This window comes from Sparus aurata, chromosome 14, assembly GCF_900880675.1.
Source record: "Sparus aurata chromosome 14, fSpaAur1.1, whole genome shotgun sequence".
Taxonomy (NCBI): domain Eukaryota; kingdom Metazoa; phylum Chordata; class Actinopteri; order Spariformes; family Sparidae; genus Sparus; species Sparus aurata.
Genome location: NC_044200.1, coordinates 4,101,459 through 4,116,409, shown reverse-complemented (window position 1 = coordinate 4,116,409; position 14,951 = coordinate 4,101,459). Strand labels below are relative to the sequence as shown.

The 14,951-nt window shown below is 40.1% G+C and overlaps 1 protein-coding gene across 1 annotated transcript in view; it reads left to right on the top strand.

Moving 5' to 3' along the window:
• The window catches only part of cog5 (component of oligomeric golgi complex 5), a 65,117-nt gene that overhangs the window by 33,260 nt on the left and 16,906 nt on the right, over nt 1–14,951 (top strand). Inside the window, exons 7-11 of the mRNA XM_030439395.1 lie at nt 881–1,011; nt 6,097–6,256; nt 7,378–7,490; nt 7,611–7,688; nt 13,470–13,551. Coding sequence (XP_030295255.1) covers nt 881–1,011; nt 6,097–6,256; nt 7,378–7,490; nt 7,611–7,688; nt 13,470–13,551 — 564 coding nt within the window. The remainder of the gene's footprint in view (nt 1–880; nt 1,012–6,096; nt 6,257–7,377; nt 7,491–7,610; nt 7,689–13,469; nt 13,552–14,951) is intronic.

Here is a 14,951-nt window from a genome sequence, read left to right as displayed (position 1 = left end):
TCACCTTGAATGGTAGCGTTGAAGTGCTAATGACTGAGAGCGAACAGCAGAAACGAAGATCGCGGCAGCAGTTTGGCTGTCATTGATGTTGGAATCATCATGGTAGAGCTGTGTTTAGATTTGTGGGACAAGAATCCCACATATTGATTGCGTTAGATCAGTTTCGGCCTTCTCTAATGGCCCAATCAGGCTTTCCAAAGCAGGTGAGTGGACAAACAAAACCGAGGCAAAAGCAGAGTGGAAATGTTTCAAACGCAGTTAGAAGTGCTAAGTGCTTCTTTATTCTTTGGAGTGTTGTTGGCGACTCTGTCAAGCTGACCAGTCCCTTCATCCTCTTGACTGTCAACTGGAGGCAAATGAAATGACAGAAAAATGATGTGTTAACAATGTGTTAATGGAGTTTCAGACTGACAGGGCCATTACTGACAGGAGATTTAAACATGATATTTGTATCCCCCTAAAGTAAAGTCTAAAAGTAACTGATCCCTGTTTTGGACTGTAGTTTATAAAGCTTCAGTCTGCTCTGAGGTATCGGTTTTTTCCCGCCTTGCTCATGGGGAAATGTTGGGATGCTGTAAATTATGAATAGTATTGTCTAGACCTGCTTCCGATACAACAACACCACTAACCACACCTTAAAAATGACCTTAAGAGATGAAGCAACACCATTCTGAGATGTCATCAAAAAGCTACGCAAAAGAATCGGTACAATAAAATCTTGATAAGTAATCCACTGAATTATCCCCAAACTGTTAGTAAACATGAATGACAATGGAAAAGAAACTAGAAAACGTATGAACATGTGGTTTCTTTGTGTGTGTGTGTGTCTGTGTGTCTGTGTGTGTGTGTGTGTGTGTGTGTGTGTGTGTGTGTACTCCAGATTATCTGTCCCAAGGCGTGGACCTGAGCGGCATTGAGGTGATTGAGAATGACTTGCTGCTGATTAGCAGAGCCAGGCTGGAGGTGGAGAACCAGGCAAAGAGACTGCTGGAGCAGGGCATGGAGATCCAGGTACAAACACAACACACTGACAAGGAGAAACTTTTTCCTTTTGGCTTATTTAGGTTGTCCAATGGTTCCAATTCTCCTCCCTCTCCTTCTAGGAAATGCCAATCTCCAGAATGTTTTTATCCCTTTTGATGCTTAGCGCCTGTAGCTGTTATGGAGACTTTATCATTATTTGGATACCAGCTACTCGAGAATTTCATTTAATATTCTGTTATTAAATATTAAATAAAAGTAGAGTAAATAAGCATGGCAGGTTCGTGGGTGGTGCACAGGCAAAAACCCTGTCCCTGTAGTCTGGTTCTCCTACTTACTGATCAGGAACGATATACTGTATGCTACTACATACAGTATCAGATATTCCACCACATTGGAAAAGGTATACTGGGTATTTGCTCTGTACATACTGTACATTCCTGTTAACTGTATCAGACTGTTAGAGAATGAAGTAATTATGGCAGAGGCCCACCTGCTCTCCACCTTCAGCTTTCTTTGAACATTAATAAGAATGAACTTCTGCATGTAAATGCACTCGTCAAGCAAATCCCAGAAGCAGCCCCGCCACTCCACGCAGTTACTATTTATGTTCCCAGCCGTTAACATCACATATTGGCTCCTTCAATGGAGTAATAGGGTCACAGAGGGTAAAGCACTCTGACAGTCTATAATTTTATTTTTCTAGTTTACTGGAAGTACAGTTTTTTTCCGACATCACAGGTGATGTGATTTGTAATTTTCATTGTTGTCAAGTCTTACATTGTTTTTATTCATATTTTTGAAAGCAAAAAAGGAAATTTGATGCCACTTTATTTTGAAAAACTATGTCAAGCTGTCGGTTGTAAGTCAACCAGAAGGAGAACAGTAGAAGAGAGATGAGCATGTCGTATATATACATGTTCTGTAATATACTTGTGAGAGAGAGAGCACATGTGAGCTCTGCTAACCTTCATCTGCCCCAGAAAGCCTTGTTCTCAAGGGGACAGTGTCCCATTAAAGGAAGCATTTTCTAGCACGTGTGTGTGTGTGTGTGTGTGTGTGTGTGTGTGTGTGTGTGTGTGTGTGCGTGTGTGTGTGTGTGTGTGGCAGTCTGTTCAGTGTCTATGATGACATGTTGTCCGTGTCGTGGAGAGTGTTGTCGTAGTGTTTCAGCTTGTGTGCAGCCATGCTATGCTTGTCCTTCTTCCAAATGCAGAGATGATAAAAATGTTTATCAGCCTAGAGGTAGTTTGCTCTGATCCGAATTACGCAGCACAACCTTCTCCATCTTAATATCACAGGACATCTAATCCGACCTCTCATCATACAGTTCATTTCAATTTTAACCTCCTGCAGGAAATTGAGGCAAAAAAACAGTAACTAGAATGGAACATTAATTTTTTCAGGGGATAATGTATGGGGGATACATTATTCCTCGAGAAATTAATGTCAATGATTTGGATTGGTTGGTTAATGGGCTCTAGAGCCATCCTCCATCCAGGTTTCGTAGAAATGCGTTCTGTAGTTTTTGTGAAATCATGCCGACAAACCGAGCTACTGACCAACAAACAAATGGACACAGGTGAAAACATAGCCTCCTAATTCAAAATAAAAGCAGGGCATGCACATTTCCTTTTCAAGTTTAAGTTGCACACCTGTCAGTCTGTCTTTATCATTTTTGCAGTCTAATGCTTTTTTTTCTAAATTGAAACAATTTCACATTTTCAATGATGACATTGCAAATATGTCCTTGATTTTAAAATGTTATCTTTATTTTGTGATGCATAATGCACACACAAATGGATCATTTGAATTTGGTTAAACTATTTTATTTTAATATTCGCAGCCACATAAACACATTGTCCATCCATCCAGCCATCCACCCACCCACCCGTCCATCCATCCACCCACCCATCCGTCCATCCATCCACCCACCCACCCATCCGTCCATCCATCCATCCACCCACCCATCCGTCCATCCATCCATCCACCCACCCATCCACCCCACCCATCCGTCCATCCATCCATCCACCCATCTGTCCATCCATCCATCCATCCGTCCATCCATCCATCCGTCCATCCATCCATCCATCCATCCATCCATCCATCCATCCATCCATCTACAACCACTTTTCTTTTGGAGGGTGGCGTGGGTTGGAGCCGATCTCAGCTGACACTGGGCAAGATGTGGGGCTGACACACAGAGACAAACAACCAACTCTTGCAGCTCAGAAGTTCAACTTGTATTATTTGTACGACAGAAGTGAACCTTTTCCAATAGTGTTCATTGTTGTTAAAAACGAAAAGCAGTGTACATAAGAGGCTTGAAGTTCTGCTGACCTCCTGTAAGTAAACCATTGGCAGCCTGCAAGCTTGGGTAAAAACTAAAGAACTGACAGGATGCTGAGGCCTGTTTTCATAAAAAAAACTTCTTTCCAGGAAGTGTTGACTTCATTTACAGTAGCTTTACACTGAATAATTTTTTTTTTCTTCCAATTTTAAGTTGGCGGATTTATGTTTTTGTCTGTGCAAACAAAGAAGATAAACAGGTGTGTCAGAAGCGGGTGGCAGAGTGAAGTTGCAGGATACGGTTACTTCACAGTTCTCTCCACATAACTGTCTCAAGTTGAAGGTTTTTATTCCTACGCCCAGACAGTAAGCTTTGCTTCCAAAATTAGACACATACTCACATACACTCATTCTCTCTCTCTCTCTCTCTCTCTCTCTCTCTCTCTCTCTCTCTCTCTCTCTCTCTCTCTCTCTCTCTCTCTCTCTCTCTCTCTTTCACATACACACACACACACACACACAATCTGTCACAAACACATATACACATGCACACACACTTTGCTCTCCCCCTGTGTATTCCACCCTCGGTAGAAGTATTTTTACCATGACTACTGCTGGAGTAGAACTTCTGTCACCGTGTTATTTGTGTGGACATATGGAGCTGTAGAGAAACACACACAGATACACACATATGTAGTGTATACACACACAGTGACGGCTTCTTATATCAAGCCTGGGAGTTGTTTATTGTGAATGTTATGTAAGCAGTTGGACATGCGGCCTGGGGTGTGTGGGAGCTAGTTTCACCTCGGTGCTCTGATTGTGCCAGCAGAGACCCTGTTGCCCATCTGCTGAGTGGGAGCTCAGCTGACCCACGTAGAAGAACTCCTCCTCTCCTCTCATGTATAAGATTGCCTCTATGTTTTATATGCCTCTGCATCGGCCCAAGTGTTTTTAAGTTGTCCATCCTGTTCTCATGAACACATTATCTCGGCAAAACCTTCGTGGAGTTTATGCCCAATTTCACACAAATGTCTTATAAGATACAATGATGAGGTAATGACATTTTGTACCCATGGGGTAAAAGCTCATCTTCACTGTGACTGAAGTTCTGCAGAAACATTCTCTGGTCATTATTCAATGCTATGACTGTGGAACAGAACAGAGATGGTGACCATATTTCACATGTGAACATTTGAAACGTTTCTGCTGTCATGGCTACAGCTTGTTCTGTTTTTGTTTCTCTCGTGCACTTACACACTAAGAGACATACAGCAGCAGTCCAACAGCAGCTCATTGGTTTTGTTCATATTGATCTTAAGGTGTTGTTGCACCATGTGATGACGCTCTCTATCAATCCTCTGTACTCTTCTGTGAAAACAGTCTCTAATGACCCTTTTACACCAGGCAAAAATCCTTGTCTTTAATGGACAAGGTGCAATCAGCAATCATTCATGGGTAAAGTGACTCTACAGTAGCCACAGGAGTTTATCAGCTCCAACTCTGATCGGCAGTGGTGTTGACACGACATCCTGGTGGAGACACTGATTTTTGCCCCTTTTTATAGCACAATGCATACCTTCCCATCTGTCTCTGTTCAAGCAGCACGCAAACATTGTTCACAGCTGAAATAAAAATGTAACCACGGTGCTGCTGTAAAGGTGGTTTTACAGCATGTTTCTCACTGGAAATTATTCAGTGAATAATTATTCACTGTACAGATTGTAAAGCCCATTGAGGCAATGTGATTGCAATTTTGGGCTTTATAAATAAAATTTGATTTGATTTGAGTGAATCAAACATGTCAGTACAATGAGATCTTGCGTTTTCCAAAATTAACACTTTTTATTAAATTCCTTCAAAGTTTTCATGACATATTGTATCAGTCTGGACAGACGTGCACATAAACTGCAACTGGTTTGCAGCAACATGTAGTTCTACTTTATCTAAAGAATATGAAATTAGTCGAGCCCCAGGGACTTCAATTTGCAGCAGCCAGTAACGGGGGAGTGTGGGTGGGAACAGATGATGTGACCTGCTGCCTCTCCTTCTACTATGAGATACTATATGAAGTGGATATTTGGACACTAAAGTTTATTTAGATTTTTTTTTTTTTTTTTTGCCTCAGATTTATTCTGGAACAGAATAATTATAGGTGATTATTGCTGTTCTAATAGATTGACGTCAGTCTTCTTGTTTACCTCGAAACCAGAAAGCTGGTAAACCTGTTTAGAAAGGAACGGATCTGAAACGTTTTTAATTAGGAAAATATTGGAAAGAGGCTCAAGGTGATGCATTCAGATTCAGTTTATTTTCTGTTTTATTTTAGTCGAACTCTAAACAACAATCTTGAAACAAATGCTGTAACAGCTGGAGTCACTATAAAGGTCATGTCAGGTTCATACAACAGTGAATGGGGCACAACTGGAAAACCTTCAATCTCTGCAGAGTTATGTCAGCAATTACCCTCATTAAAAAAATTAATACAAGTCGAAGAGAAGAATGGTTTGAGGCACATACAGAGTAAATAAAGTGCAGTTGGGATATGTTTAGATTTGACCTCTGTGTCTCCTCTCTTTTCTCTTCTCTTCTCTCTTCACTTGTTCTTGTCTTGATTTTGCCTTGCTACATTTTCACAGCTCTATCTCATTAAATCAATGCAAGTTGTATTTTTAGATGCTGCTGTCACCTCTATTCTCTGGTTTATTGCGTGTACGGTGTGTGTGTGTGAAACTCCCAGATCCATTAAGTTGATTTCATTTAGCTAAAAACAGAACCATGGACGACTGCCAACTTCACTTCTCTCTGTCCTCATCCTCTCTGCAGAATCCCACCCAGGTCGGCACAGCCCTGCAGGTCTTCTATAACCTGGGCAGTCTCAGGGAGACCATCAGCTCTGTAGTTGGAGGTTACAGGACCACCATACAGGACAACATCACTAGTGCACTGGACATCAAGGGCCTGACACAGCCGGCCAACCCCAGAGGTAACATCCAAGGAGGATGTGTTTCATTAACAAGTTTCACTTACACACACAGAGACACTCACACACTGGAAACATTGCCCTCATTTCTAAAAGATGAAAGACAATGACATTTGATGAATTGACCTAGTTCACAAGTTGGCTTGATCTAAAATAGATTATTATTCCATGGCCACAGAGAATAGTCAATTCTGGCTGGAGGGTGCATGTTATTTTCATCGCCTCATCATCATTCTAATTAATGCCCACAATGCTTCAGCGAACCAGCCCCAATCAGGCGAAGGGTTCTTCCTCTGGCCTTTTTTCTATTTTTAGGGATTATATCATCTTGTAAAATAAATGTACTGTATATAGATATATGAATTTAAAAAAGTGTTAAGGTCTGGTGATATTCTGTATTTTTCTTATCGTCCACACATCTTAAAAACATTGGAACCAACTCTGAATGGAGTGTGTGTTGCCGACCTTCATTAATCTGCTTTCTCTGTGTCATAGAGTTTCACTGTTGTCCAAAAACTGGGTAACATCTTCCTTCATTACCATGTACAACACACTGAGATTAACTTGATTATGGATCCAGATAAAGGAACAGGTCCAGGAACATTTTTTTCTGACATTCTTTAACATTGCGAGATAGCAGCATTTTTGTTCTCAGGGAATCTTGATATATAAATGAAAAATTCAGTATGTCTAGGTGGCTGGTATCTATGAGCGTGTGCAAAAGTGATGATGGGCCTTGGTAGAGGTATGTGCTCTACTAAGTACCATTCTAGTTCAAACATTTTTTAAAATATTTTACATCTGAGAGTCACAGACAGGAAGTCAAAAAGTACTGACAGACAGCTGGTTTGGGTTGTTTCATGGGATTTAATGACTAATTAAGAAAAAAAAAGAATAAACCCAGACTAATCCTTTGATAAATGAGAAATTTAATAAATAAAAATGTGAATTAGTTATTGAATAAATGTATCGGGACATGTCAGAAAGGCTCCTCTTATCGACTCCCTGATTTCCATGAAGAATCGAGGCTTTTTTGTGTCATCTGTTCTTTGTGAGCCAGTACTATCTCATTTTTTCTCAATGAAATAACAAAAACATTGCAATTAACTGACGTCTTCCCCCAGGTGCACCGGGCAGAGCAGTGCTACCGACACCAGGCAACACTGCAGCTTTTCGCGCTGCTCTGTGGACAAACCTGGAGAAACTGATGGACCAGATATGTGCTGCGTGTAGACAGGTATGCCTACTGACTGTCCAGCCATCACAGATTGTTCATTAACACATCAAAACGTAACTCCGTGCGGTCAGCAAGACTGATGAATATGGTATGAAGGTTTCTTTGCTGCATATTTTTCAGGTGCAACATCTGCAGAAGGTTCTGATGAAGAAGAGAGACCCTGTCACTCATGTGTGCTTCATCGATGAGATAATCAAGGTGGGTGGGCTCTACTGCTGTGGTTTCAGTCCAATAGCAGTAATTATAGTTGCAATCAGGACAACAGTGACAAGGCTCCAATCTGGCCATGTAGTTATTCCAGTGTGTTTTGATTGCTGACGTGCACTGGTCAACAACGACCACTGTTGAAACTCTTCACAGAGTCAGTGAAAAAGAAGATGTGGACCAAACCGAAAACCACTTTTCATTGCTTTCCCTCAGAATGCATTTAATGACAACATCTTCCAAAATCCTTGAGCTCTTTCATCATTCATACTCCATCACCAGCAGAACACAGCACTAGTGTTAAAAATCGTTAAAAACAGAATGGTGTGTGCATCTGTGCAGTAACCATGTTGAAATACACGGAAAGTCTCAGCAGAATATTCAAAGTAAAGTGAGAGCTGAAAGCCCAGTATGAATGCATACATACGTGTCTATCCATTGAGGGGAAAAAACAACAACAAAAAAGACATACACAAAAAATACACAGGTTATGAGGTCTTAATTCCAAAAATGTAAGAATGTAATCCCATATCTTATGAGAGATGTTACTTTTTTGTTTGCTTGTGTATGTAAGCCTTTCAAATGCTATGCAAAAAGAAAGCTCATTACAGGGTTCATACGGGTGCTTGAAATCCTTGAAAGTGCTTGAATTTCAATGTTGCATTTTAAAGGTCTGAAAAGTGCTTGGATTTTAGTTTAAGTGCTTGACATTATAACTCTGTGTCTTGGCAAAATTGGGATCAGACTGGATAGCTTAGTACAAAGAGAAATAAAATCAGTGTGTGTGTGTGTGTATCATCACACATGCAGCCTAGAGAAGGATGGCTGAGGAGAAGGCTAATTTGATGCAATTTGGACTGATGACATGTTCAGTATTAATGAACTTTGATGAATAGGCGAACAACTCAAAAAGGTTTGTGTCAAAAAAGAAAATTACATGGTGTTCTCAGGTATCTCCTTGTCTCGGTGCAAGTGTGCCTGAAGAACGCCAAGTGGCTTCCCTTTTTTTGGATAAAACTCCTTTAATTTCTAAAGTTTTTGCTATTATGAAACATCATTTTAGATGTTTACAGCATAATACAATGTACATAATTGTGATAAAAAATGAAAAAAAAAATAATCATGAGTATATATATTCCTGTAGATATGTATTTTACCCCAGCGATAAGGTACTGGAAAAGTTTGAAAATGACCCTTAAAAGTGCTTGAAAAGTGCTTGAATTTGACCTTGAAAATTATGTACGAACCCTGTCATTAATCAACAGGTTCAAAGATTGACAACAGACAATCTTCCGATGTCTAGCAATAAGACGCTTCACTTGTATTAGGCAAAGGTGAACCAACTGACTTTTATAAATTCTCAGGGCTTCTGGAATAAGAAAATAGAAAATGGAATACAAACCTCTGAGCGTACAGGGATAACTTTCTGAATGATGTTGGAAATAAGGTGGATTATTCCTTTCAAAAAGTGGGAAAACAGGGTTCCATTCTCTGTTCTACATTTTATACAGCTTTCTGGGATATTAGGATTGAATTTATTGGGTTTTATATAGGAGTTGTATATATGTTCTCTTAAACCAATTATATTGGATCAATTTTATTTCCCAAACGTGATTTAAAGCAAGTTTTAAGTTTTGTTTTAACATTATGGATTAGCTGTATTCTGCTAAAGCTTTTTGAGTGAGTTGGGGTAAAGATAGATTATTATTATTATTATTATTAATATTATAGATTATGTTTCAAGAGTCAGTCCTCTGGCACTGTCTTTCTCTATCTGGACCCAAGATAGACTGAAAGGGTCAGAGAGCCAGAAAAAGGCAAATCGAAGCCGAGCTGTCCTACAATACCATGAGAGGTTGGGTAGCTGTAGCCCACCCCTATGATATGGTAGTTATAGTAGCATTAAGCGAAGTCTTGATTGTCTATTATTCAGGATGGGGTTAATGAATACTTTCTTTGTGGTGGAGAAAAAGGCTGGCGGGGGTTTAAGAGGAATTGATTGAAGGTCAACCATATGAATCAGAATCGGTATTGTGTTCTTTAGATCTGAACTTAAACAGTATGTCATCGGCAAATAAAGAACTCTGATGTTCATAATTCCTTTTATCCCTGGATGATTCCCGATTCCTATTGCCAGGGGTTCAAGAGTCAACAATGGAGACCCTGACGAGTGCCCCGTGACAGACTGCAGGATTCTTAAATTTAATTATTTGTAATAATTTCAGTTGATGGTTCACAATAGAGTAGTTTAATCCACTGACAGAATTAAGGACCACATCCATAACGACAAAGTTCATCAAATAAATGAGGCCATTCGACTCTTTTCGGCATCCAACGATAGTCTGTATTCAGTGTTCCACAACTGTAGACGTTTGTTCAACCCATCAAACTGCTGCCGTTGTCTGCGCACCTCAATGGAGAATGTGGAAGAACATGACTTTGTGCTGATGGTACTTCACTGTTTTCATCTCTCCTGCAGCCTTCGTTACTTTCATGATCAACTCTCTGGGAAACATCTGTTCAGTTGTTGGTGGTTTGCCAATCTGATGCACTTCTTTAATTATTACTGGGTTAGTTGTGCTGGTTTAGAGTATCTTTAGTTAAATGTTTGTCAGATATTTCATAAAACTGTCTATGCAAAATCATTCAAACTCTAAAGACAAAAGGTAATCACTGATGTAATGCTTGCTGTTGTGACTGTTTGTTGGGGCGGACTGTTGTGAGTGACGGTGTATGCTCTCTGAGTGAGGATTGTTGCTAGTTTTTAGGGAAGGAGCCTTTTTTGAGACATGTATGAAGTGTTCCGGTGGTCTGAGTGAGTTTTGGAGGGGAGATGAACTGTTGGTAATGCAGTATGGTTTGAAAAAACTAGCACTGGGGTTTTTTGATGGTTCTTAACAATTGAAGAAAACTGAAAAAGACAGAAAATTTAATTTTTTAAGTATTTACTGCTTTAAATGAATCTCTCCTCTGATAGCCCTGATAGCAGTTTGTCATGAAATATGTAAAGATTATGAAATTGGTTTCACAGTTTTTTAAATGCTCTATTCTTCTATTCTATTTAGAGGAAAGCACAAAAGCAATCAAGAAGGAAAGAAAAGCAGCAGGCTACCAGCTCCTGGCCATTTAAATAGGAGTAGTATCAATAGTTAACACATTATCATGACCATCATCAGTGTCTCACTGTCTTACCTCCACTGAAACATGGATGTACAAATCAGAGCAGGAGACTGTTGCTATGGAAACAAAGCTCTCACCAATTACCCAGAGATGGAGGTGTGAGTTGGAGACCTAATGACATGTCTAAATGCAAGGCTTCTCAGCAGCACAGCTGCACTATCACTCCTCACGGACGAGAGTGCCGTGTGTCCACAGAAACATGACTGAACACACACAACACATCAGCAGTAACATCTTAATGTAGAGTAGCTGTATCCAATTAAATCATTACAAGGAGAGAAAGAGAAACATTCAGACACCTGGCGTCTGACAAATGAGCTGCATCGTATCCTGACGGAGATAATATTATGTAATGCAATCACTTGTGTAGTCTTACATTCAGAAATAGCTGTTACACCTATCCCCTGGACTTGTTTATGCATAGTTACACAGGTTAGCTCGTTCTCCTGATCTTTTTCGCCTTAATTGTGGCATCACTTGTTTTGTCCTCCCCTCAATCGTGGTTTCTTCATGTGATAGCAATTAACTCTAACCACCCACTGATTCTACAGGGAGAGAAAAAAAACCCCTCTCTTCTGTTTTGAAAGCCAGTGAAAGATCATTCATACTTTTATTTCCTCCAGGTTTGATTATTGTGGCTTCCTTCTTTAAGCTCTCAGCAAGTAAAATTGTCCTGCTTTTACTGAACACCGCTGCCAGGCTATGATCATGCTCAAAGAGATACAGCGTGATACTCCTATCCCTGCTGCCAGCCACTGGTTTTCATTTTTATTAATGATTCTGATGTTCATTTTAGTTTTTAGATGTTTGTGTGATCAGGTTCCTGATCTATTAAGCCCCTCCAACTGTAAACGCTGCTTGAGGTCCGGTTCCGTCATCATCACGATATTTTTATTTTATGTTTTACAGAAATGGGTATTTCTGTGCTACACATAGGCTAACACATTTTTAGACATTTATTGAAATAATAACGGAATCATTTATTCTGTTTTATGTTTTATTCTGATTCTCAACCTGCAATACGTTCCCTAAATTCTCTATGCGGATAGCTGAGCCTTTCGGTCATCTTTGATGAATGAACATGTCAAAATGCCCGGGCATTTATCGGCTGCTATGACAGCCTCCACTCTTCTACTTTTAGTCATTGCTCTTGATATTATAGATGGCAGCAGGGATTTGCTCCCTTTCAGACACTCGGGGTCCAGTGCTGATCAGCAGTCTACATTCCAGTACATCAGGGCTCTGCTCAGACCAGTTAAGTTCTTCCAGAGCAAACTGGGAAAACAATTTCTTTATCGAGCTAGCTTTGTGTACGAGGACCTGTCACGCTGAAAACAGGAAAGGGCCAAACACAAACTGTTGACATGAAGTTGGAAGCATACCGTTGTCTAAAACTAGTGATCTGATTTCCCTTGATTGAAACAAAGGTTCAACATCATTTCCAAGATTAACCCCTACCTCTCGTTTTTGATTGCCCCCCTCGTTCCTCAGAACAGTCACAAGGGCTAGTGGTTGAAATCACCCACTATGAAATGGAGCAACCCTTCAAGACCCTCATAGGTCATCCAAAGTTGTCGATGGTGTTTTTGTAAACAGACGGGACATTTCCAGTCTGCCGTCTTCAGCTGTGGTGATTTCTCCTGCGTTACCATGACAACCCTGCTACTGTCACAATGCCATTTGTCACTTATCAAATGGAGATGGCGAAAAAAGGACACTGCACTTCGTTCACAACATCACACTATCAGAAGAGTCATCAAACAAAAAAGAAAAACACCCTTTCATTACCTGGCCACTAATGTTAGCGGCTATAGGCTAACATTAGCAGCCCGTGCTCCTATCCTACCCGTCTGCTCTGATGTTAGAGGAGCTGGACCAAGTTTAGCAACCTCACAAACTTTAGTTATCAGAGGGGGTGCCCGCTGAACACTGAAATATGTCAGTATGACTGTCATGCACAAATCGGCAAAAACAATGTGACGTTAGCTAGCTAGCAAGTTAGCCACCGAGTCATCATCAGACTGGTTATGATTGTTTTCTGCTTGTTATAAAAAATAAAAAAAAGGACAGTAATACAATGAAATGACAGAGTTCTCACAATGTCCCATCCCATTCGATAATTAAAGCACATTCATCTGTGTTCAAATGCTTATTGCTCTTTTTCTTCTCCTTTCACACCACAGCTTTTCACCAGCTTTGAGTTTGGTCCTTCGAATATGCATTAAGAAGGTGCAGATGAAGACCTCAGTGACATCATCACGGATAAATACTAGTTGATAGATATTGTTGCAGTTATTTCACTGAATATTCTGATTGCAATTACTTTTCAGGATTATTTCTCTCAACTGTTTTTTCTTTTTTTCACCTATGCACAGAAATGTCAGTTAGTACACAAACAGGCTGTTTTGTAAAGTATTCACTTCACTAAAAATGAAACAATAAATCATGTTTTCTATGATGCTTTGAGTTACAGCTACCACCCTGAGACCAAAGGTGTCTCCCATGAACTTGTCGACTCGTGTCAGGCACAAGGCCTCCTAGTGTATGTGTGGCTCTGATCAGCAGTGTGTTTCTCTTCTGTGTACTTGATGACAGGATGGTCAGCCTGATATCCTCTTTACCTTCTGGAACGATGTAACCACCACACTAAGCGAGGAGTTTCACAGAGCAACTGAAGGTATGATATGAACATCCTTTTCTTCCATTTCTACCTTTTGTCCACTGCATCTACCGGCTGAAATATCAAAGCTGCTAATTCAGGGATAATATGTATCACTCAAAGAGTGTGAATCATAAAGGTTTCTTGCAGAGAGCTGCTGCGCTACCAGCAGCAAAAACAACTAGTGGGAGGTTTCATTTAGTAAGCCATAATCACCGGGCTGTAACAAGAGCACTGTTAACAGCAGGGAGTTGATGGTGCGGCAAGTCATAAACAGTCTGTTGTTCATAAACCTATCAGAGCTTTGGATCAGCGTTGTCCCGTCGTACAGCCTTGCTTTGTATAAAGTCACTACTGGCAATTCAAGTTTTTGATGTTTGTTTTTTTCTCATGGAACAGTAGTTTTTAAAAAGTCGTTGAGCAGGGTAGAGTAGAGAGCAGCGGCTGTCTGGAAGTAGTAATTAGTCTTAAAACAGTTTTGGCACTGCAGTCTTGAAGTATTAATGCAGTTTTATTGTTTATCTTTTGTGGAACAAAATGTTAACCAGGCGTGCTCAACTCTTCTGTTATCTCACCCCCTGCGGTGGGCTGGCATGCCTCAAGTCGAGTTGTTACAAATACCATTTATGGGGCTAGGAATAAAACAAAAGCAAAAAAAACAAGGCAGAACAAAACAAAGCATTTGAATACTGACTTGTTAATCATTTGCCATTAAACTGGTAAATGCTGCACATTTGTGACACCTGTCTGTAAAATGTACCCGTACAACGTTTCATTCAGGTCATTTAAGTGAAGATGAATTAAGCAGGCAGTCAGCTGTGGTACATGTGAATCACATTTTCTTCCACTTGGAATCAAGATGACACAGCTCACCTGTAGCCTGATGTAACCTGTTCGCCATGAACTCCACTTATGATAATGATAATCTGTATGCTCTATACAAATATCTATTTCAGTAATCTTCACTCTGAGGAAGGAGGAGGATTATGTCTTATCGAATACCATGAGAACAACAACTAAAAACATGTCGCCAGCATTCACTGTAAATCACTTGAGCCAACTTACCAAGTCTGACTAACATGATCTAAACTAGATGAAATCAGAGACTTTTTTTGTGTCCTCCCACTCAAGACATTAAAATATCAGCTAAGGCTGCCTGTGGGGATCTATAGTTAGCTTATAGATGTTCTTGTCCTGGCTTGGAGGGACATACAACACTTTCCTCCGATTTGATAACGTACGGTGACAATAATCATTGAGATATATGTCAGATTTTGCAACCACACATATTAATATTCTTTTCTGACATTCCTAAAGTATGTGCATCCGAAAGTTACGTTATTGATTGCAGCACACAGACATCAATGAGAGAAAGTGATCATTTTCAAGCTAAGTGCTTCTCAAGAATTGAACACTTT